Source organism: Rhinoderma darwinii, chromosome 8 (genome assembly GCF_050947455.1).
Source record: "Rhinoderma darwinii isolate aRhiDar2 chromosome 8, aRhiDar2.hap1, whole genome shotgun sequence".
Classification (NCBI taxonomy): Eukaryota; Metazoa; Chordata; class Amphibia; order Anura; family Rhinodermatidae; genus Rhinoderma; species Rhinoderma darwinii.
The window spans coordinates 98,740,068-98,764,601 of NC_134694.1; the positions used below are offsets into that span (position 1 = coordinate 98,740,068).

The 24,534-nt window shown below is 41.4% G+C and overlaps 1 protein-coding gene across 2 annotated transcripts in view; it reads right to left on the reverse strand.

The window, feature by feature from the left end:
• The window catches only part of PLS3 (plastin 3), a 62,928-nt gene that overhangs the window by 30,882 nt on the left and 7,512 nt on the right, over window positions 1–24,534 (reverse strand). For both annotated transcript variants that reach the window (XM_075835974.1, XM_075835976.1), the window contains exons 2-3: window positions 2,593–2,643; window positions 1,333–1,418 (exon numbers count right to left, since the gene is read on the reverse strand). In XM_075835974.1, the coding sequence (XP_075692089.1) occupies window positions 1,333–1,399 (67 nt within the window). In that variant the 5' untranslated portion in view covers window positions 1,400–1,418; window positions 2,593–2,643. The remainder of the gene's footprint in view (window positions 1–1,332; window positions 1,419–2,592; window positions 2,644–24,534) is intronic.

The window sequence follows — 24,534 nt, forward strand, 5'->3', positions numbered from 1 at the left end:
AAACTGATTGTTAAAAATAAAATTTGAGTTTTGTCGCCACATTCTGAGAGCCATAACGTTTTTATTTTTCTGTCAATTTAGCCGTGTGAGGGCTTATTTTTTGCGGGTGAGCTGCAGTTTATATTGGTACCATTTTGGGGTACGTGAGACTTTTTGATCACTTTTTATTTCATTTTTGGTGGGAGAAGGAACCAAAAAAACTGCAATTCTGAGGTTTTAATTATTTATTTATTTTTGCGGCGTTCACCGTGCGGACTAAATAATGATATATTGTAATAGTTGAGACTTTTACGGACGCGTCAATACCGGTTAGCTTTTTCATTTTTTTACATTGTACTTGTGGTAAAATGGGAAAAAGGGGGATTTTTTGAGCTTTTAATTTTTTCTTTTTTTTCTTTGTTAAAAAAAACACAACTTTATTTTACTGGTTTTTTTTTACATATTTTTTTTTTTTTAACTTGTCCCCCTAGGGGATTTTAACCAGTGATCGTTAGATGGCTTGCACGATATACTGCAATACTAATGTATTGCAGCATATTGCGATTCCGGAGGCAGAGCTTCATAGGAGTACAAAAATGGCGGACCTGGGGGACTTCGTCAGGCCCCCAGGCAGCTGTGCCAACCAACGGCTCCCCCCGATCTCGATGCAGGGGGGGCTGTTGGGACGTTACAGAGGTTAATATGATGGCCAGACGGCATCGATACGAGGGAGAAGGCAAATAACGAATTCACATATGTAGCCAGAAGGTCAGAATAGGAGGCCAGCAACCAAAACATTACAACCAAAGAGAAATGGCAAAACAGGAAACAACCCAGGAATGGCGCAAAGGTTCATAGTAAGAAATAATTGGGAATATCAGGAATCAGGACCATAGGCAGTCACAAGAGACTACGACTGGTATCGTAAGGAAAAGTGGAGGTTTAAATCCCCCATTCGAGTGACATCATAAATGCAACACGGCCGGACGACTGCTGCTAAAAAAAAAAATCTAAATCTGAAACTGCCCCATCATCCACTCATCCAGTGCAGGTCTGGAGGAACTTGCGAGAAGCGCTCCTCTCGATGCAAAATAGTATAAAAAGTTACAAGTGTCATCTAAAAAGGAACACAGATAAAGCAGGTTGTAATAGACATAGATAGAAGTTTAGACACTGCCATCCTTTCTTCATCCTAAGAATCTCAGTGTCACGGAACGTTCCATTTTGGAAATCTATCAGACGTGAAGAGCCTATCGATCTGCTTTCTGAATTACATGAGGAAATGTCTTGAGAACAAACCCTGCATTAGAAAACATCAACAATAGAAGATAAAAACTGGAACAAACTACTTACCAACTTTAGCAAATGCTTCCCTTAAATCTTCCAGTTCATCTTTGGAGATCTGTGTCGTGTGTGCCATTGTTGGCGGCTGCAGTTACCTGAAAGACAAACAAGTCTCAAAATCTGGTAGTAAAGGGCCTTTTACACCAGCCAACAATAGGCCGCTGCAGCGAGCGCCGATCAATGAGACATAGTTGATCGGCGTTCATTTGCTCCTGTCACACAGAGCTATGGATGGGGATGAGTGGTCGTTCCTCTGATCGCTCGTCCCCATCCATTATCATCATGTCAGCAGCTGTGTCCCTGTTTACACAGCGAGATGTGCTGCAGACAATTATAATCTTTCAGGTTTTTTTTAAAACGATACGACCAGCTGATCGAGCGTTTGTTGGTTCATCTGCTGACCGTTGCCCTGTTTTCACAGCGCAATTAACGGCAACGAGCATTATATGAACACTCGTCTGCCCGATAATCACCCTGTGTAAAAGGGCCTAAACTTCCAATCAAAGGGGCTGTATGAGACTGGAAACAGGGATCTATTTTTATTTCCCTATAACAGCACCACTCTTGACCATGGATTGTGCATGGTGTTGGCAATTAGAAAAGCTGAGCTGCAATACCAGACACAGACTATAGTCAAGGATGGCGCTGCTACTAAGTCGGGGTCCAAACTGTGCAAATTTAACCTCCCCTTTAAAAAATAAATAAGAGCGTAATGTGATAGCATGCATACATTGATAACAGGTGAACAGATATTAAAATGCATTGGAGCTATATCCGGATAATTTCAGTGGTGCACAGTCTAGAACCTAGGTTCTCAACCTCTGAGGGTACATGTCAGGTCTGGAAGGGTTACTCCTACAGTCCTCATGATGTGCTTTTAATACGGTAGGTGCAGTGTCCGAGCATAGCCCTGGGGGTACTTTGATGAAATTTATCTGAATAAGTGTTACTTCGCGTGGAAACTTTGAGAAACAAGGATTTGAAATGTTGTGCGAGAGATTTCCAGTTATCAAGAGGTGTTGGCAGAGCAGAAGAGTCTCAGGGATGCTAAACCCCTTTTGTTTTATCAATGGATGGTTGTCCAACATTCACCAAGGTCATTCTCGGACAGGTCTATAGTAAACTAAATAAAAGGCAAGGCAACGGATAAAGGAGGCAGCGATTGAGGGAATCACTAGGGAACAAACAATAATGGGATATTAGTGGAAAACTATTTCCCATACAAATACAACCTACAATTAACTGTAATAAATGGAAAAATAAACATACCTGCGTGCAAAGTCGTCTTGTAAAAACGTTCCCTTCAGATTAGCTTTACACCTAGAAGCAATAACAAAATATATTAACAACTCGATTGTAACCAGATACTTTACAGAAGTCTACATAATACATACAGCTTTACATTCTTATACTGTATTCAAGTGCAATTACAAAAAGGAAGTGGGAACTAGACATTTAAAAAAGGGCTGATCACATCAGGACAACCCGTGTCCGCACGCCCTAATAGGGTACTTGGATATTATAGAGGGTAATATCCAGAGAAGAGCTGCTAACAAATAGCGGCACTCGTTCTGGCAGACTTAGTCCATCCATGTATTACATCTAAAAGGAAGCCATATCAAACGAGCAGCCGGCAACATCAACTGCTCAGCTCAGGATCCGGACTGCCGGCAGCCCTTATATCAGAAGGGTTGTATTTGGCGAGGCAACCCCTTCAATGTCAATTTTACCTTAGACATCGGTCACACCCATGTGTTCACCCACAGAGTTCACCCAACTTGTAAGTAGTCATTCTTCTTAATCCACAGCAGTACACAAGAACAAGACAAGTAGGAGGAAGAAAAAATAAATAAAGCTTATACAAAAACAGTCTGCATCAGAAAATCCCAACCGCACAAACACAGATTTACCAAAAAGGGAGGATAGGCATTGTCTACCTGCCAAACCATTAAGACGCAACCAAGCAAATTCTCAGTGCTTATTTCAGGCATTGGACAGTAATTATGCAGTATCTCCCATTTATATCTTATTATAGCTCTAACTCCATACAGTAACTATCAATTTAGGACACGATTATAGCCGCGACCAGAAAAGGCAAGAGATCGCCAGAAGATTAGAAGATCTCAGGAGATCAACAATCTACAAAAACAAGCAGACGCTCCCTACATCTCAAAACATGTATCTTCACGTTTAGGCTTACACAATCCACATTCCACACATCGAGTGAGAAAGAACTGTATGTAAAAGTCAAAACACACCTCAAAAGTAAAATTTCAGTCATGAAGTTACATGACCGTTGAGAAAAATTGGAAATTTGAAGGCTGCTCAGTGAAACACCTTTTTCTTCAGACAAAGTCATAGTTAAAAGCTGTGACAATGCTCAAGAAACATGGTCATGTGTAATATACCCAGACACCATTTTCCCCATCACATAATGTCATGGCATATAGATAGGATATGCCGTGGGGGTCCGCCTGCCGGCACCACCACCTATCTTGAGAACGAAGGAGCCACAGCCCAGGCTTCACTTGAATAAAACAGCAAAGTGGGCACCTGGGAGCGCCTCTGTGCAGGGAAAAATTGTGAAGGGGCAGCAGCGTTAAACCAACGCTGCGTCCCATTCATTCTCAGGCTCAGTGGGGGTGGCAGTAGTCTGACCTTCAGCGTTCCTAAAGTAAAAGCATATCCTGCGATATTCCGCCACTTGCTGTGATGGGAAACATCATTTAAATAGAGGAAAGATGTTAAACCATATTCGGCCATTTTGAAGAAATGTAGTGCTATTTTTAGTCTCCCGGTCACCAATATCCATACAAGCATATATTGAAACTCCCCAACTTTCTCCTCACGTATATAATATAGGAGAAGTTGCCACAAAAATAGCGTTGGATTTACTGCAGCGCTGTTTCTTAAGGATGCTTCAATTTCGCTATTTTTATCCTCATTTGTTTTATTTCTAGCATAAAATAGAAGAGCGTACAAGTATAATGCGTTATAAGGCTTTGTCTACATGTGTGTCAGAGTAAAGTCAATGGGTTCTGTAAAGCGCCGTTGGTGTCCTTTATGCTACGCATCCGGCACTTTCCGTTTCTTCGTTATTCTGCTCCTATGACGGAGCATAACAGAAAATCAGACTGTAGATGTGAATGAAGCCTAACTACAACGTGAGGTCTGCTCCAAGCAAGATTTCCTGCATTATACATGTATAAATATACAGTAATTATGGCACAAGGTGTATAAAGTTTTACAATTCCTTGTGGAGGTCACCGGTCGGCCCCAACTGGCAAACCGTAAAATAGTGGCAGTCAAATGATGGGGAAAAAATAAATGAAAAAACATTAACTATTTCAATCCTAGATTAGATAAACATGCCATCTATCTAAAGTTCTTACACTGGTTTCCATTTTTTTCCCGGATCCATGAAATTATCTAATTTCCCAATTGATATATAATTATTAACTGCACTAATCATGTTTAAACTACAGTGCATATAACATGTCCAATAATCAGTCCAACATACAAGCAGTCGCCGCGGGTTGGGCTACTCTTACCCCTGGCAATCAGTTATTGCCGTAGGATGTCTGGTCTAAGAAAACACTTCCCCTGTAACGACTACCGCAGGGAAAAATTTAGCATTACACGGAAGCCATTCAAATGAATGGTCATTCATGTAATACAAGGACACGACAGTTCTGATAGAGCAGCTGTCCATTCTGGCACAGAGTGGGGTCCCAAGTGGAGGACTCCCCTGTATGATATCTATATGCCCTGATAGGGTATATTGACAGGTGTTGTTCTAAGACAACTTGTTTAAAGGGTATCTGTCTACTGGCAGACATTTTGACAGATACCTAGAAGACGACCTGCTGCTACGAGAGAGAAGCTTTTTGATACTTTGGCACCTGCCAAATTGCTTCGATCTCATAATTAGAGGCACTAAACGTACTCAAGCGCTCATTTACGTAAAGCATTTGCAATCTTGATCTATTAGTGGGTGCAGATGCCCTTAAAATAAAAAGAATCCATCTGGTGACAGATGCCCTATAATGCAGCACACAGGCAAGATCCTATTGAAATTAATGTAAGGGTATAAAACAGATAAAAACAAGGGGACATATACCACAAAAACACAGAAAAAAGGCCATACTTACAAATGGACACAGCCAGGTCAGAAACGATGATGAAGGGAGTGAAACAGGTGCTTTAAATAATAATAGCCACTCCCACTAGTCTTGAGGGGAGTGGCGTGTGGTGCATGGGATGTGTAGTGAAAAATAATAAATGAATGGTGTATGTGCGAGTGATAATAATAGGGGTGAAATATAGGGGGCAGTAATGAGTAAAGAGCATAAATAAAAATAAATGAATAATGGGGTACCAGTGTGTGAAACATGGAGGGATAGTGTGTAAGTCATGAGGCGCAGCGTGTATATCCAGGTAGAAGCCTATTTGTGACGCCTTGATAATTCATAGAGCGGGCTACCCTGCTTACTATGCCAAACAGCACACCATACTTAAATGTAAGGGTATGTTCACACGGGCTATTTTCAGACGTTTTTCGGGCCGAAAAACGGATAAAACTTCGGGGGATGAAAGGGAAAAACTGTGTTCTGTTCCCATGGGGCGATTTTTACGCGGAAGTTATTAAAAACTGCTGCGTAAAAAGAAGTGCATGTCACTTCTTGAGTCGTTTTTCATTGTCTCAATAGAAAAACAGCTCCAAAAACGTCCGTAAAAATGCTGCAAAAAAACCCTTGAAAACCGCTCCGTATTTTCAGCCGTTTTTTGTTAAGCATGTGAACGTAGCCTCAGACTGTATCCATTTACAGCAAGACCTTCTCAAGACCGAAATAAAACGTAAAGATACTTTGGCCGGTGCAACGATCAACGACACAGCTCGTTGATCGACGCTCGTTTGCTCCTTTCACAAGGAGCTAGTATGCAGATGAGCGATCGTTACTCGGATCACTCGTCCCCATACATTTGTACTATGTCGGCACATGGAGATGTGCTGCCGACAACGATAACATTTTACACATTTAAAACGATACGATTAGCAGACGAACGAGTGCTTGCTCGTTATCTGCCGATTGCTGCCCTGTTTACACATGGCAATTATCAGAAATGAGTGTTTTTTTAAACGCTCGTTTGCCCGATAATTTGCCCAGTGTAAGAGGGCAATTACAGAAAGTTTATTTTACCACAATTAAAAATCTAATGTTGCTTCTTATACACTGACCAATTATAACCACTATACTGTTGGTTCTATGCCAACCAAGTAATAACAAGAATACCTGAATGGGAGACGGGGAGCAGCTGCTTCTCCACCTTCAACAGAAAGGATAGAAGCAAATGACGTATTTAGCAAAACCCCATATGGTTAGCACAGGGCGTGCCGTATGGGAGATCACTACACTAAACAAACTGAACTGGAAATACAGATCATCATGTTAAGCTTAAGGTCTGTAGGCGACAATGTTGGTGTACGGTCATATAGAGTGATTTAGGCAAACTACCCCTTCTGTCCAATTGTCTATTGGCGTGGTCATGTTTTGGAATAGACACTAATCTGTGCCACAAAAAACTTAAAGGGTAACGAATTGAAAAAAAAAAAACTTTGACATGTCATAGCGACATGTCAGAAGATTTGATCGGTGGGGGCCCGAGCAGGGAAAACCCCCTCCGATCGCTAAAACGAAGCAGCAGAAGCACTCGGGTGAGCAATGTGCCGCTTTATTTCTGATCGTCTTTCCTTGGAAAGCCGAGCGAGCGGTGTACAGGCTCAACAGAAAGTCCTAAACGTTTAGTTACCCTTGAAAAAGGACCAATTCTGGAGCATCTTTTCTTAGAACTCTGAATTAGGCTATTCCTCCGAGAAATGTGTGAATAAATGGACAACTGGGAATTACCACTCCCCTTGAAATCAGAGGGACTATATTGCACATGTACATGAAACCTTGCAACAAAACTGGAGATGACAAACAAATCTCTGCGTTGTAACAAAAGGGGCATGAAGCTCTGATCAGTAAGGTTTTAACTCACAGATCCCCCATAGATCTCGCTCGTCAGCAGATGAGTAAAGATTAACCAGCATATATAATAACTGTAAACATCCACACCTTTGTAAGTGTCACATGAAGTATTGGAAGAATGTACTAGAGCTTCAGAAGAACAAGGCAGCCTTCCCTTCCATGCCTCACACACAGGCGTTATGATTTATGCTCTGAGGAGCTATTATTTTTTTGCTGACTCTACAATTAATAACATTTTTAGTATTTCCCAAAGCCATGCATCCTCTGAGCTTGCAGAAAGTATATTTAAGCCAGTAAGTGCGGACAAACTAAGAACTGGTTCGTAAATTTAAGATATCCTGATGATTATGAACTACTTCTTATGGAGACCAATCGGGATGCATCACCAACATATTATAAGGCAGATTACATATGACGGTTACGGCCGGTCCACATCAGCGTCACACTTCCATTCATGGGTTCCGTTAGACCTTTCCGTCTTGGAAACCCATAAACGGAAAGGCAAACTGAAACCATTTGCAACGGAAACATTGAAAAACAAATGGTAATTTAAACTGATGCTATGGTTTCCATTTGCCTTTCCGTTCATGGGTTCCCCTGACGGAAAGGTCTAAGGGAACCCCGACGCAGATATGAACAAAACCTTAATTACAGTTTTATGGGACATAAAGAAGAATTGGACATCAGTAGACATAGATAAAGTCTGAATTTATTTAGAGTAATATCCCACCTTTGTTAAAAAGCCCAACGACAATATACCACATTGTGATATACCCTATGTCTGTGTATACCATATTGTGATATACCCTATGTCTGTATATACCATATGTCTGTGTATACCATATTGTGATATACCCTATGTCTGTGTATATCATATTGTGATATACCCTATGTCTGTATATACCCTATGTCTGTGTATATCATATTGTGATATACCACGTATCCGTGTTTATTTTTTTCATTTGACCCTTCCTGTACCCATCTTGCGAACTTTCTCTCCAAGTCTATGGAATGACCAGGTAGAGTAATACTTACTCTATAATCGGTAGATCCATGATGAATCACAAAATAACTACTGGTGACCACAGTTATTGCATCTATTAAATATATATATATATATATAGAGGGGCATCATCAATAAAGGAAGCCATTAACACCTGGGGAACATGAGGGCATGCAGGCATTTAATTGTTCTCAGACTACAAAAAAGTGGTTTTGCATGTAGACTTCGGCCTTAAAGAAGTGTTCCCACCAAAAACACGTATCAACAGTACGCAGGAACTCTCCCTTATTCTTTATTGGAAATACAGAAACAGCCACGTGAGCAAGTTCTGGAGATCAGTAGTAGCTGTTGAGCCACCTACATTAATAGAAAATAATGTTAGGTTCATAAGCGTCGTCCTCTTGTCTGCTAATGGGGAACAACTGACACCCCCTCTAAAATCGGTGGGGGGTCCTAATGGTCAGATCCCAATCAAAACGCTCAATTATGTTTATGGCGTAAAAACCCCTTTAACACCGCAACATTGAAGATATATTACAAATATGCTAGACTTGACATTCAATTTGCTGGTCTTGTAGACCATACCGATAAAAGATTTATAAAGAAAAAAAAAAAAAAAGTGTCAACACATACTGTGATTAAAAACTATGCCTTATATGTCTGATAGGTGGGGGTTCCCCCTCTACTACTCCCATCAGAAGAACGGGGGACAGCTGACCCCTGTACCACCAGGTATAGTAGCTGACATCCAGGCAGAGAATGAATAAACACTTGGCTGTCCATGTGTGCGGCTTTCTCCATTCAAGCATATTAGGCGTCATGAACACAACCATAGTTTTGCGGATAGTATAAAACACATGCTAACCTATGGGCCAATGCACATGACCGCGGTTTCCAAAATTCTTGCATTGGACAGGTCATTATACGGTCCACAATTACGGTCCGGGCTCATTGAATTGAATGCACATCTTATGTGTGCACGGCCCGTTATTGGGGGGGGGGGGCCGTGGATGACACTCCGCTGCCCGTTTGTCCCGTAATAACGAACCGTGCACACAGTAACAGCCATGTGCAGGAGGAGGCCTCAGGCTAATGTTCACACGTTCAGGATTTGCACTAGGCAAATCCACGCTGGATTTTCAAGGTAATCCGTGGCAGAAATAGGCAGCTGAAACTTGGATTTGAGCTGTGAATTCGCACACGGATTAAGCCACAGCTTTTTTTTAACATGGAATCTGCCTAAATAATTATTACGAGAGGATTTTCCTCTATCTGAATGGGGCATAAAAAAAAAACCCTATTCACATGCATTGCCAGCCAAATTGCTGCAGATTCTGTCCACGCCTCAGTACATGTGTGAACATGGCATTAAGAGTAACAGAGTCTGCCAAGAAAGCTTGCGTCACCATTTTTATAACTCCCATGGACTTGAATTGAGACACACTTTATTTTTGTGAAAGCTTGTCTAATAGCCTTTTGAGCTATTTTGGAGTTATATTTGACATCTAAATGGGTAACAACCAAAAATGGTATTCATTACAACGCCCACTGGTGTTTTGCAACTAAATATGCCCAAAATCATCATCTGTAGGCAATGCGGTGTCTGTAGCTGAAACTTATGGGGGCTTTCAGTGTGTATGTGATGTAGGATCCATGACATTTTAAATCCCCTATTTGCACATCATGTCACAAGCGAAGCCTAAAAATCTGACTTACAAATGTGACAACAGTCATTAGCAAAACACCGGCAGAAGAATTTACATGACGGATGATTTTTCCCAGTCATTAATACGAGAGCATGTAACAAGCAAAGAACATGGTGAAATCACATCCCCCTGCAAGAAGCTAAGGGATTATCAGATATCTATAACTGAACATCCTATCATTTAACGTTAAGCGCCAGTAACAGTCAGTGGAAAATTGTGTGTTATTCCCTCTAGAAGTGTCTTTACTGCTTATTCACTTATCCAGATTAGAAGCTGCAGATGTAGTCATGTATCAACGTATTACACAATAAAATGGGAATAAAACTCATTTGTTAAGAGGGGTTAAAAAGCATTGCACTAAGATTTAGCAGCAATTTAAAAGGGAACCTCCATGTAAATCTAAATAAAATCTGCCAATAACAGAGCAACTGTAGATCAATGAAGGGTATGCTCCCACAGGCCGGATAGGTTGGCAAAAAGTACCTAGAACTTGCAGGGAATTCTGGCCGAAAAATGCCACACACCCCCCCCCCCCCCCCCCCTGTAGAGATAGCGCCATACACAGCCCCCTGTAGATCGGGCCTTTGGGGCTCCTTCTAGGAAAAGAATCCCCAGCCAGGGCTGACGCTCTGGCCGGATACTTCAATCCTGGAAGAGCCCCTGACGTCCCAGTGACATCAGAGGCTCCCTCTAGGAGCGGAATCTTCGGCCAGACCGTCGGCAACTTTCTGGCCGGGGACTCCGCTCATAGAGGGAGCCCCTAATGTCACTGTACATATATGCATAGTAATGCCAGGGGCTCCTCCAGAAGCGGAATCCCCAGCCAGAGCGTCGGCAATAGACCGGGATACAAATGGTCTGCAGCTTTGGCAACGCACCGTGCCCCTTGGGTACATAGTTAAAAAATTACCACATTTTGTCAAGTACCACAGTCGCATCATTCTAGAAATCCGTAACATTACAGACACTCATGGCTCAGACATGATCAGATCTCGAAATGCCACGGCACCTTTATTCTAGCAGTCTGTGAACGTCCCAGTGCCAGGACCACCAGCAACGTCATCTTTTTACAAGTCTCTATGAGACACAGGACCCATTTAAATTTCAAATTTCTTTCAGAACAACTTCTAACACGCAGGGCAGACAGCTTTTCATGCAGACTTATGAATCTGTAGATACTTTCATTTAATACGTTTCTACATGTTTAATATGAAGTGAATAAAACCGCATTTAGGCCAAATGAATCCAGCGGCTTCCAGGAACAGAGCTCTTTCAATAATTGCTGTAGCTGGATACATCTGTAGTTACTGATAATCTTTCCTGAACTGTATTATAGAGAGGAAGAAGTCATTAAAAATAGATCAGGAAACACAAGGCGTTCACCATCTCTGCTGTGAAACAGACCGTACATTGTACAGCAGAATGAAAGCCACCGATTAAAACACAACCTCCCCTCCGCATTATATATTATCACTTCAGGGCACGGCCCGATCATCTATCATTTCTCCCAGAAAAGCAGTTGAAGGGGTCTCTATTTTCTTTCATATTAGTAGAATTCATCCATTAATGTACTGGAATTGGTAAACAAAAAGTAACTTATCAATAGGCTATATATATATATATATATATATATATTTATATATATATATATATTTGCCCCAAATGAGATCTTCAATTCTGTCGTTGTTGATTTTGGTGCGGAAGTTAAACCACGGATTTTCATTCCTTGTAACCTGCAACATTTCCACAACAGTTTTGAAAATCCGCAGCATGCCTACAATCCGCAGATTGTTTTTCGCAGTGAGTAAATGAGTTGTGAAATTCGCACTGAAATTCTGCAACAAATTAGCCGTGGGCGATTGCTCCAAGTGAGGTCACGTCCAATGGTCCAACGACACGTGTACCACTAGTGCCAAGACGCTGCAAGTGCAAGAACCACAACTCACCCAGTTTGACACTTCCTAAATAAAACTATTCAACTTCCTAATCCAACTCATTAATGTATAATTTATATAAACAAAAAAAATTCTCAAAAAATCGAAGTCCCAATTAAAGCCGCCATTATTATGTCCATCAACCATCTATCAATTGGGTTCATATTTGGCTGGGCTCCAGACAGCAGTACCATTTCTGTACTGCTCGGATGGTGGCCCAAGTGCCAATTGAAACGCACTACTTCTAACGTCCAATACAATGTAAACCAGTGTCAAATACTCTCCGAACCTTGAGACCTAAAAGACTATTCATCCTGTGCTTTCTGGTTCATGAATAGAACTACAGCGAAGATTTGGATACATTGCTAGGACTGTCAACTATCGAAACTTTTTAAAGGAGCCCTCCCACAAAATGTTTTTATTCTCTGGCCCATTAGAAAAGGCGCATTATGTAAATTGTGGTGAGGGTAATCTTCCTACAGGTGCCTGTATTTATGAGATATCCACTCCCTTCTGGTCCTCAGCTGTGTCATGTGACCAGTAATAGGACTCTCCAAGTGCCACAGCAGCTCATGTGTGGACAGGAAGTCAGTTTCTCCATTCATTCCTATAAGACTCACATCGAGGCTGTGACAGTAATGAATGGCGAAACGGACTTCCTGTCCACACATGACAATAGAGAAACGGACTTCCTGTCCACATATGACAATAGAGAAACGGACTTCCTGTCCACACATGACAATAGAGAAACGGACTTCCTGTCCACACATGACAATAGAGAAACGGACTTCCTGTCCACACATGACAATAGAGAAACGGACTTCCTGTCCACACATGACAATAGAGAAACGGACTTCCTGTCCACACATGACAATAGAGAAACGGACTTCCTGTCCACACATGACAATAGAGAAACGGACTTCCTGTCCACACATGACAATAGAGAAACGGACTTCCTGTCCACACATGACAATAGAGAAACGGACTTCCTGTCCACACATGACAATAGAGAAACGGACTTCCTGTCCACACATGACAAGAGAAACGGACTTCCTGTCCACACATGACAAGAGAAACGGACTTCCTGTCCACACATGACAAGAGAAACGGACTTCCTGTCCACACATGGCAATAGAGAAACGGACTTCCTGTCCACACATGACAATAGAGAAACTGACTTCACTACAATTACATAATGTGCTTCTCTAATAGACCAGAGAGAATAAAACATCTTGTGGGAGTGCTGTTTAAACCCTATCATTACCGGACGGCTACCAACAGGATGAATTCAGCGCAACAAAGAATCTCAGAAGATGTTCAAGTTTAATTGGAAGCCTGGGGGGGGGGGGGTGAGAAAACTTCTCATCTTCCTGTTTAAATTACATGGAGTTATTTTAAGATTGATTTGTCCAAAAAAAACAAAAACACTTAATCACCACATATAAATCAAGTGTACAGTATAAACTTATGGGTGACCTGTATATTACAATTAATCACTTCCATGTGTCCTCTTGCTATAAGATTCTCATTACTCTGTATGCCTTGCCCACTCACTTTGTTTTCTTTAATAGGACATAAAAAGAACATCCTGCGTATAACTGATCAGGCCCATCAATGTACAGTTGTGCCATCATGAAAAAAAAACATAGCCAGCTAGGATACAATTTATCACTTAATAGGAGAACAGCAACAATACAAACTTCTGAAAAATAAAATGTAAAAACCAGCGATAAAATAACAGTTGTTGCAAATTACCTTTAGGACACTGAACAAGGCACAAGTTAGGACTTAGGGTATATGTCTACATGGCATTTTATTTATTTTTTTAACATTTCAACTGTGTATGTTTAAAAACTACAGGTAAATAATTCCCTGTTATTTTAATTTTAAAAAAGGCCGCCAAATAAGGCACAAAACATGCCACATGTGAGCATACCCTTAGCGTGCACTAGCGAATAGGTATCCATACTAATCAGTGCAGCTATGCACCTGTGCCTTCCGAAGGCCCCATTCACATCACGCTATTGCCCTAGGTTTATCTTGAATCTCGGAAAAGCTGACGTACACTATAAACATGTTCTTAGGTCTCCATTATCCCGATGTAGACGAAGAGTGTGTTATTTTGGTCTGCGTTGGGCTGCTATACTTCGCCTTTTTTTTAGGGATATAATCGCGTTATCGACACTGCCATTCCCTCCTGAGGGATCCCACAAAGAAAGTATACTGAAAGGGATTTTTTTTTTTTTAAACATGGGAGCCTATGGGTGACATACGCCACTGTATGGCATCCGTCACAGTTCACGTTAAACATATCCTTTGGGGAGCTCTCGACATCAGGGAGTTTTCAGGCTCGGAATCTCCGGCAAGACCGCTGCCAATTCTTGGGCCGGGGACTCCTGCTTTACAACGCTCCTGACGCCACTGTCCATATATGGACCATGCATCACGAGCAGCGCCGAAGTCCCCGGCCAGAGTGGCAACTGATGCTCTGCCCAGCTTGCATCACTTTCTTGTCCAAGAAAACGACCAAAACCAATAAAATCGTTGGTGTCCCGTCAAGTGACAGATCCATAACTTCACTATATTCTATTCAGTCCTAGAAAAAAAAAGCTGTATAAGGTCTCATGCACACGAACATGTTTTTGTGGCCGCAATCCCCCCCCCCCCCCTCCAATCTGCGTGTGAATTGCGGCCCCATTCATTTCTATGGGCCCATGCACACAACCGTGGCTTCCACAGTCTGTACATTGCACGGGAGTCTGGACCGCAAAACGATAGTCTTATTATAGCAACATTTTGCGGTCCAGGTTCATTGAAATGAATGCACACTGCCATGTGCACGGCCCATGATTTGCGGCCGGCCCGCGGGTGACACTCCGCGGCCGTCCAAGCTGCAAATCACGGGCCGTGCACACGTGTGCATGAGCCCTAAGAAATTTTGCCAATACCTTATGCCTGCAGGCAGTAAATACAGTGCTGCTTGAGACACTTGTACATTACATATTCAATATATTATTTTCTATGCTCTCTAGGTTGCTTTACATGCACTTTGCATTGCAGACAGGGCGTGGTGAATAACCTGTGTGAATAGTGCAAGCCTCTCATACATAAAGGGCACACTGGACCAATGGTCGACTCTCCTCACGAGAGCATGTGCAAAGCAAACACTAGCATGAAAACCATGATAACAATGACCCTCAACACTGAACGAAAAAAAACTTAGCAGCCGTCCCTGCTGCCCGCCAACTCATGTACTGCCGGGAAAACCAGAATATTCTAGAAAATCAGCAGATGATTCAGCTCATGGGCAAACTGCAGATCATGGAGTCCTGATATCACTAACAATACACCAGTCTAGACGGAGATTATTGCTCTGCATTTTAAGGCAGTGGTTTATGTTACATTTCTAGAGATTTCAGGCTTCACTAAATAAAATCATGTCCGCAATGAACACGACTCTACAGTGAAGATAAACTCGAGCACTCTAATTGCAAATTCGCACAAAGATTAAAAATCAGGGAACAAATTGAGATTTGCTCCCTCACCGCAGCGCTTCTTAGACTACGAGTCAAAGATACTCCCACTCGTCTCGGATTGGCCAGAGCAGCTCATGTGGAAAGTCCTGCCCAATCCATTAACAGAGGGAGTGTCTTAGACGAAGTCCGTGAAGCGCTGTGGCCATTTTGAGAAAGGGCAGCGGGGACCCAAAAATGGCGGATCCAAGGCAGAGGGTGGCAACAGGTAACATTGCTCCATATACCCCGTCACATTTATAATTTTGTCCTGAGACCGGAGGGTCGCTTTGAAGGGGTTATATCACCACATCAATTTGTCAAATTTACATAGGATAGGTGATAAACATTTGATCACTGGGACCCTAACCGATCAAAAAAAACTGGAGTCCCGAGTCCTTCCAACAAACGGAGCCGCGGTCACGCATGCGCTTTGCCACTACATTTATTTTCTATTAGACTGCCGGAGATAGCGGAGCCAGTTTTCTGGCGTGGAAAAGTCGTAATAAGCGCAAAAACATTTGCAACTTTTACTATAATTTATACCAGAAAACTGGCGTAACAGCGCAAATCCACTCCTGCTCATTTCTGGCACAAGAACCGTCAGAGATGCACCTCATTTATTAAGATGCATCTTATTAGGCACATTAACGCTGGCGTATGAAATACCAGTCTTAATAAACAGCCCCCAGAAATCGATAGCTTGTATACGGATGTTCTATATTTCGACACTTGACATTGCGTGACATTATATGGCTGCACGTGGGAGAGAATAATTACACATTCAAATAAAGGATAAGCGGAGCCACCTTATTATCAAACCTGTCTGACTAATAGCAGTGACCACACCTGGTAGTTTGCAGACTGAGGGTATGTTCACACGGCAGCGTCCAATACGCCTGAAATTACGGAGCTGTTTTCAGGCGAAAACAGCTCCTGAATTTCAGACGTTTTTGCAAGTACTCGCGTTTTCTCGGCGTCAATTAAGGACGTAATTGGAGCGGTTTTTCAATGGAGTCAATGAAAACCAGCTCCAATTACGTCTCAAGAAGTGACATGCACTTCTTTGACGCGGGCGTAAAAAAAAAAAAGCCCGCGTGCACAGAACATCGTAACCCCATTGATTTCAATGGGCAGATGTTTGCCGGCGGTTTGGAGACGTATTTTCGGACGTAATTCGAGGCGTAAAACGCCCGAATTACATCCGTAAATAGGTTGTGTGAACAAACCCTTATAAGAAACCGTTTAATTTTCTTGGTTGATGTTCAGCAAACAGTAGATGGGAATTAATCTGTGTTTATTAGGTTGTTGCTGTCGAATAGCCAAAATACACATGCCTCTTACCACAAATTGCCATGGTTCTGCAATGTTAATTGGCGACTTAGAACAGGTTAAAAAAAAAAAATATATATATATATATATATATATATATATATATATTTATACATACAGAAGGTGCGGTCAAATCGTGGCTGTTTACGGTGATTCTGCTCCATTTTGCTGCTACTTCACAGTAATTGTGGTAATAAACCACTATTTGAGTGAACCTTTTGTTCAAAAACAGTATAGCAAAACATGCATTTTAATATATATATATATATATATTTATGTGTGTTTTACATGTAAAAACCAAGCAGCCTATTACCACATTGCTGAATTGCGGCAAATTGCCCTTAAAATGCATGTTTTGCTATACTGTTTTTGAACAAAAGGTTCACTCAAATAGTGGTTTATTACCACAATTACTGTGAAGTAGCAGCAAAATGGAGCAGAATCACCGTAAACAGCCACGATTTGACCGCACCTTCTGTGTGTGTGTATATATATATATATATATATATATATATATATATATATACACACACAGTCCAATGGTAGATGAACACAGCACTCCAATGGTTTCCAAAAAATCAGGCCATGTGCTCGTTACCTGGGGGTGAATCAATTCCCCAATAGAATAGAAAAAAACACAGACCACAGCAACGGCACCAGGACTTCAGAGTAGATGAAAGCAAAAAGTGGATTTATTCACCTCAATACAGCAACGTTTCGGTTCAACAGGAACCTTTCTCAAGCCATGGCTTGAGAAAGGTTCCTGTTGAACCGAAACGTTGCTTTATTGGAGGTGAATAAATCCACTTTTTGCTTTCATCTACTCTGAAGTCCTGGTGCCGTTGCTGTGGTCTATGTGTTTTTCTCTTATATATATATATATATATATATATATATATATATATATATATATATATATATCCGTAGGCTGAGGACACACGGAGCAGCATCTGCACATGGCCAAAACCACACACCTAGTCTCAAATGGCCACACAATTTTCCCAGAAATACCACTGTTCCAGGTATTAGTCGCTTGCGGTTACTGCTCCGTATGTTCTCACGCTTAGAGTATGTTCACACGGCTTATTTTCGGCTGTTTTTTGGGCCGTAAAATTGGAAGTAGAACGCCTCCAAACATCTGCTCATTGAATTCAATGGGAAAAACGGCGGTCTGTTCCATCGGGCCGTTTTTTTTACACGGCCGTTTTGAAAAACGTCCGCGTTAAAAAAAACGTCTGCAAAAACAAAGGGCATGTCATTTCTTGAGCCGTTTTTCATCGACTCTATATAAAAACAGCTCCAAAAACGCCCATGAAAAACGAGTTTGCTTAAAAAACAACTAAAAATCAGAAGCCGTATTATCAAACTTTTTTTTATGCGTGGGAACATACATAAAAGGCTCATGAAAGCATTACCTCCTTTATTACTACATGGACTGATCAATAATATCCTCAGGGCTAATTGACTTAATGGAAGCAGATGCTGCACCTTGTTCTGCTCGGGAAGATACTGCCTTCTGTATGACCACACAGCGTCTTTCTTGTTTCCAGAATATATCAATCATTATAAATCGGGTCATAGAGCGAGGGAAGTCTGCCGGCTCAAGCGCTACCATTTATTTAGCCAACAACCATATATCGGACTGTATGGCCTGTTGACGTTGGCATAATGGGTCGTTCAGAAAGGAGTACACACTAAAAAAAAGTGTCCATCCTTAAATAATCATTCATTCTTGCTAGCAAGCCCAATAGACCGTTAACCAATGAATAAACCAAAATGCATTTGTTGTATCCGCCAAAAAAAGATTGACTGATTTATAGCAGATATTAATCTAATCTCTGGGGACAATTTAATGCTGGCCATACAAAACATTTGGTGGACTTCCCACACAAAAATGCACGCTCATCTCTGCCTAGCATTTATGCCTTACAAGAGGGAGACGAGCCGCTACCAGAGACTCTTACCCAGCTGGATAAGGCATTGGGCATGCTGAAATCCAACATGTCCAACCCTTGTTACCCGCGACATTAGGTGGCATGGGACAGTCAGGCTATCTGCATATATGTGCTTAGGCAACTTTAGTCTGCCCCTATCCAGGCAGATATCTCCGTGTACAAACAAATGTATCCAACTGGGCTCAAATCTACTTTGTAAGAATGATAACATTTCTATAAAGTTGGCCATGCGCATCAAGGGGCTTTTTTTTTTGTTGTTTTTTTTTTGTTTTTTAAGACGGCCCATACTTGCCGGAAACTAAAGCACATCGATCAGCGCTCGTTAACTCCATTCACAAGAAGAAAATAGTCGGTAACGTATTGGGACGAATAATTGCTAGTACGATCGTTCGTCCCCATGCATTTGCATCATGTCAGCAGCACATGTCCCTGTTTATACAGGGAGATGTGCTTCCAACTAGCGACTATTTTTTGGTTCACATAAAAGATACGTTTGCTCGTTCATCAGCAGATCGCTACCCAGTCTGCACAGGGCAATGATTGTACGAATGCTCGTTCCAAATCACTTGTTCAAATGATCATTGGCCCGTGTAAAAAGGCTTTGATAGCTCCTTGGGCCTCATGCAACTGCCCCGTACCTTCCCATAAATACGCACGCTTGGCCAAGGGTGCACGCTTACTTCAATAAGATGGAAATAAGCCACTGTTAGATCCCTCTGGTAGCAACTTTTCTTTAAAAACCAGAGGATTTAGCATGAAATACAAAATGCTTGTGTCCCCATACACGTTAGATTGTTGGTTGATCCCACCAAAATAGATGAGTTTAGCCTACGCTGATCTAGTACATGAAGCCATCGTTCGTCATTACGGCCGCACTACGTAAACTTTACTCTTTATTTGACAACAAAAACGGTTTCCTGAAACAATTGCGGCCAGACATAACGTTCATCATGCAATCTAAAGTCAGACTAAACCATGAACAAGGCCGTAGGTGAATACAAAGTTTACCGGTAGACTGAAACGGAAGGGCCAAGAATACACCTTGTTATTTGTAGGATGGTATTTCTCTTCTTCATGTACAGGGTAACATTTAGCTATTTTTAGGAATCATATTCAGAGACATTTAATTCCACACTAGACTAAACCCTTCCGGAAATACCTTTTTTGGAAAAACTATTAAAATTGTTATGTATCATCTGAAGCGTGAAGGCTAAAGAAAGAAAAAAAAAAAAGTTGTCTGCATTTATATCTATCCTACCCTCATAAGATGATCCGCTTTTTTTTTTAATGGTGTAATTTTTGCCCGTGATCCTATATTTAACCATCCTGTACTCCCTTACCTTCCGGTTTGCTGACTAACAATGGCGCACCTGTAGTCTATTTTTACAGATTTATCTTGAGCTGCTTGGAGCCGATGTGGAAAAACTTGTAAACTCCTTGCTTTCTGACGTGACTAATGTTTAACCTGTTATTGTGTGTTCTGAATGAAGTCTATGAGTTAAACTGGAACGATCACGGATATTCTCTATAAACACGTAAAAAGGTTATCCAAACGGCACCAGCTATACAGAAGTGCCTAATACAGATAAATTAATGAGGAAAATGGAAGATGGTTTCTTGTTAACCTTTCATATTTGGGTTGGTAGGACCAATGTGTTTAAATCTCTCTCACTTAGGCCATGTTCACATGGAGGATTTTTCACGTGAAAGAAATCAGACGTGGATAGGCCTAGATTCGACAGAAATCCAAGGCTGACCCTTGACTTTCTGCCATGGTGTAGAAGTAAAAAAAAATGCCATAGATTAGGGTCTAATGTAGCTAATCGGCATATGGCTACCCGACACTAGTCACGTGAAAAACAATAGGAGGCATTTTACAAGTGGAATTTGCGAGAAATCCATGTGAATTTTCCTTAGTGTGAACAGAGACTAAAGCCACTACCCTAAAAATGCCACAAAAGAAAACGCATTGTATGAAGTGCATCTTCTATTGCACTACAGACCTTAATGTAACATCTGGCCAAACAAACATAAAAAAAAAAAAAGAAAGGCCTAAAAAAAAAAAAATCTGAAAACGCTGAGTGTGAAAAAGGCCTTATGGAGTAAAAATATAGGGTGGTAAACTCTAAATACGAGTTAGAAGAGCAATTTTGTTTTGAAGTGCCTTAATCTTTGGAGGGTTAGTCCTATACTTTATTTGCAACATAAAACAAAAAAAATCTCAAAATGTATTGCTCCCTTCATGACGAGCAGCCGGTGCCACTATATATATACACCTACAGGAAAACAGCTGTACAAGATAATGAATGCTCCGTTTTGTAGCTCAACCGGTGACAGGAACACATGGCCTGAGCTGACGTCAAGTATACATTACACAACTACTTGATCCTGGGCAGCTGCACAGACTGCCTGCCCTGGAGGGAGCAGAGACCTGCAAGAAAGTGACTTCCCAGTTCAGCATACATGACTTTGGTCTAGATGCTAGGTCAAGCCTTTATAAAGTGTCTGCTTCCACGCAGGTCTTTACATCGGTACCAGCGGAGGTAGAAATGTGCTAAAGACAAATGGCACAATACTAGAATTTTATTAAATAGACAGGGGGGGGGGGGCCGTGGTCAGACACATTTCCCCAAAATAAAGCAATATTATAAACGCATGGACTCGGCAGGTCCACCAGAATAGGAGCGGTTCTTACATTAGGGGACGCCCCTCTAGGAGGTCTATATGCCCTAATAGGGTATTAGGATAAGGATTCTTGTCGTGAGGCAACCCCTTAAGGTAGGACATAATACAAAGAAATGGCGCCCACCGAGATCACTGTCCCATGTATCCTGAAAGACCGTTTTAGGTCCTTAGGAAGAACACATCATTCGTATTTGGGAGAACTAGTAATGGTGCTTGTTTGTATAAAAGGTGCTCCCCCCTAGGAAGTGTTAAAATGCATTACTACACCCCTTAAAAGGGGTGGTCTCCGTAAACCCACACCATTAAAATCAGCCCTATTAGGGTATGGACATCAACGGCTCCCGCAATGGCTGATCTGGCCCATTCAAATATGACATGGACAACCATTCATTTGTACGTAGCTGCCGGTGATATGTATGGTTGGCTGCAACTTCCACAGAGGCCAGACCAGCAGTGATCAGATGATCTCCAGGCCAGCTTCATTTCAAGAAACATTATGAGCCTACCCTATTAAGACCTTCACCTCCATGTTGGTGGGAGGAGAGATCCAGTGTGTGAAAACATAAGGAACTGACAAAAATAAAAATACTGTCAGTGTCATGTTAATGATAACCAGTCAGCCACCTACATTCTACCCAGTCTCATAATCCATTCCCCGGTGACATCATGACATCTATGTAGAGTAGTCAGCGTGCATGACGACAGGTGTGCAAATCTGCTCAGTGGAGACACGGACAACAGTAGCTGTGTAAACAGTCAGCCAGGTACTTATAAAAAATGCAAAACCGCATATAAAGCTTTAGGTGATGGCCAAATACATTTTCATTTGCCATCACAAATATTTTAAATACATTGATGCTATTGCTGAGAAGATAGTTTTATCTGGAAAGACGCACTTCTATTATATTTCTGTCATTTTGCCTTTTCTGTTACTAAGCACCATCACCGCTTGTACCAAATCAGACAAGACTATTTCATATCCAAGAAACACGTGCACATGAATCCTGTTCTCGGCACAATATTTCACTCTTGAGCAGAAGTTTGTGCTTTAGAGCTGCTCTTCCTATTAAGACAGGAAAGTCCAGTTAATCTGCATTTTTAAAGCAGTGGAGAGTATGATACTGTCACCTGGTCACAGACACTCCTGGTGCCATCTCCTCCCCGCTTGTCAATTTTGTGAACAATACACCTATATCATGGTTGGACAATTTGTTGTGGACTTCAAGAGCTAATGAATAGTTTGGAGTAGATGAACTTGCTAGCAGTAAAATTCTAGATGCATAGGTCCTCTTGGTCCTAGAATTAGTCCACGTCCAGCCAGTTAGCCCATTAGTAACACTCTGGGGAACAGCAAATTGTCTTGGAGGGCACATCCTACCTATTGTTTTGATAAAAATATTATATTACTTTTAGTCATCAATTGAATTTTCCATTACCGAGCCATTAAAATCAATGGAGGCTGAAATACCGGAGAACGGATCTGTATTTCTGCCTCTATTGTCTTACATGTAGCAAATATGGCTCCATAATGAAAATGCACGCATCTCTTAATGCAGGAATTGAAGTATCCCCATTGCATAGTCATGTATAGCCCAAATGGCAGCAAGGGGAAGCCTCCATGATGTGTAATATCCCAACTGGAACAACCTAAACAGGCAGGCAGTTGAGTCATTAGATCTGACCGATGATGTCATGTAGCCTAGGTTTTATATAGCAACTATCATTTTCCCATATATTCAGGTACTGTATAGAATTCTAAAACTGTGCAGGTATCTAAAAAATGAGGTACAGATAAACACACATATGGTCCTTGCTATAAAATACCCACTAGCATATATAGTCCATAAACTCCATATACAACCTAAGGAATGTTTTGACCAGATCTTACTTGGAGGTACAACACAATAAACATCATTGGCCACCGGTTCCTAACATTTGCTTAGGCGGCACAGTGCTGATTTGTAACAAGACGCTGGGACGGTCAGTATAAGCGTCAACGTGTGCCAATACATCGGTCTATTATGTTTTATATAATCCATCGGAAAAAGCCAACCCAATATCTACGATATGAAATAGCCATGGTGGATATATATAGGTTTGTTTTTTTTGCACATTTTTTTCATTGTTGCCATATGCAATGGGATCCAGCAAATATATGTTTATAGGCATAGCCACACAGTCCCCCAATTTCAATTTTGGGGAGAAGAGGAAAAACGAATTCGACAGCATGTATTTTAACAAGCCAAAGACGACTAAAAACACACTTAAATGTTTTGCCGGCGTAGTAATGAGGCTTTACTACCTACATTACCATCCCAAACAGTATTACATGATGCTAGGGAATAAAATGCGGCTAATAGAACTGCGCTAGATGTGCTATAATTCCATTATTTACTCCCGGTTAGGCGTCATGCACACACAAAGATCCCGAATATGGTGGAATTTCATAAACAAAAAAAAAAAACACAGCATGGTCCAACGCATACCGTACTACAGAGTTATTCTGTCCAAGCTTTGCCCGCAAGATCGCTGCGCTTAAAGGCAGATCAGCCAAGAACCCAGAAATATTTTATGACATTTCTCAAGGTCATCTTACAAAATCCCACATCTGAATATGGGAAAACTATTCTTTAAACTTCCTGGTGTCCTTCAGCATAACTCTGGTCCGTAAATACCAGGAAGCTAGAAGTAAAATCAATGAAAAGGAAAGATATAGGTTGCAATGGGGAAAGCATTTCATAGCTACAAGGAAATAATGCCAAGATACGTGCATATACTTCAGGCAATGACTAATTTAGCAGACTTTGCCCCATGTAGTCCGGGCAGGAATACCAAAATGGCATCATTGGAGGTCAACCATTATTTTGGATGCTGTTGGATATTGCAGCATTTCTAACCAAAGTTCAGAACACATCAATAGAAAAAGTCTATAATGTAGCCTTCATGCCTGGCAAATCAATCAAAAGTAGTCTGGTTTTCTGCACAAGTCCAAGAGAATTGGTCACCGAGATGGATCCCACTTGATCTTTACAGGAACCATGGAGTATGTTAG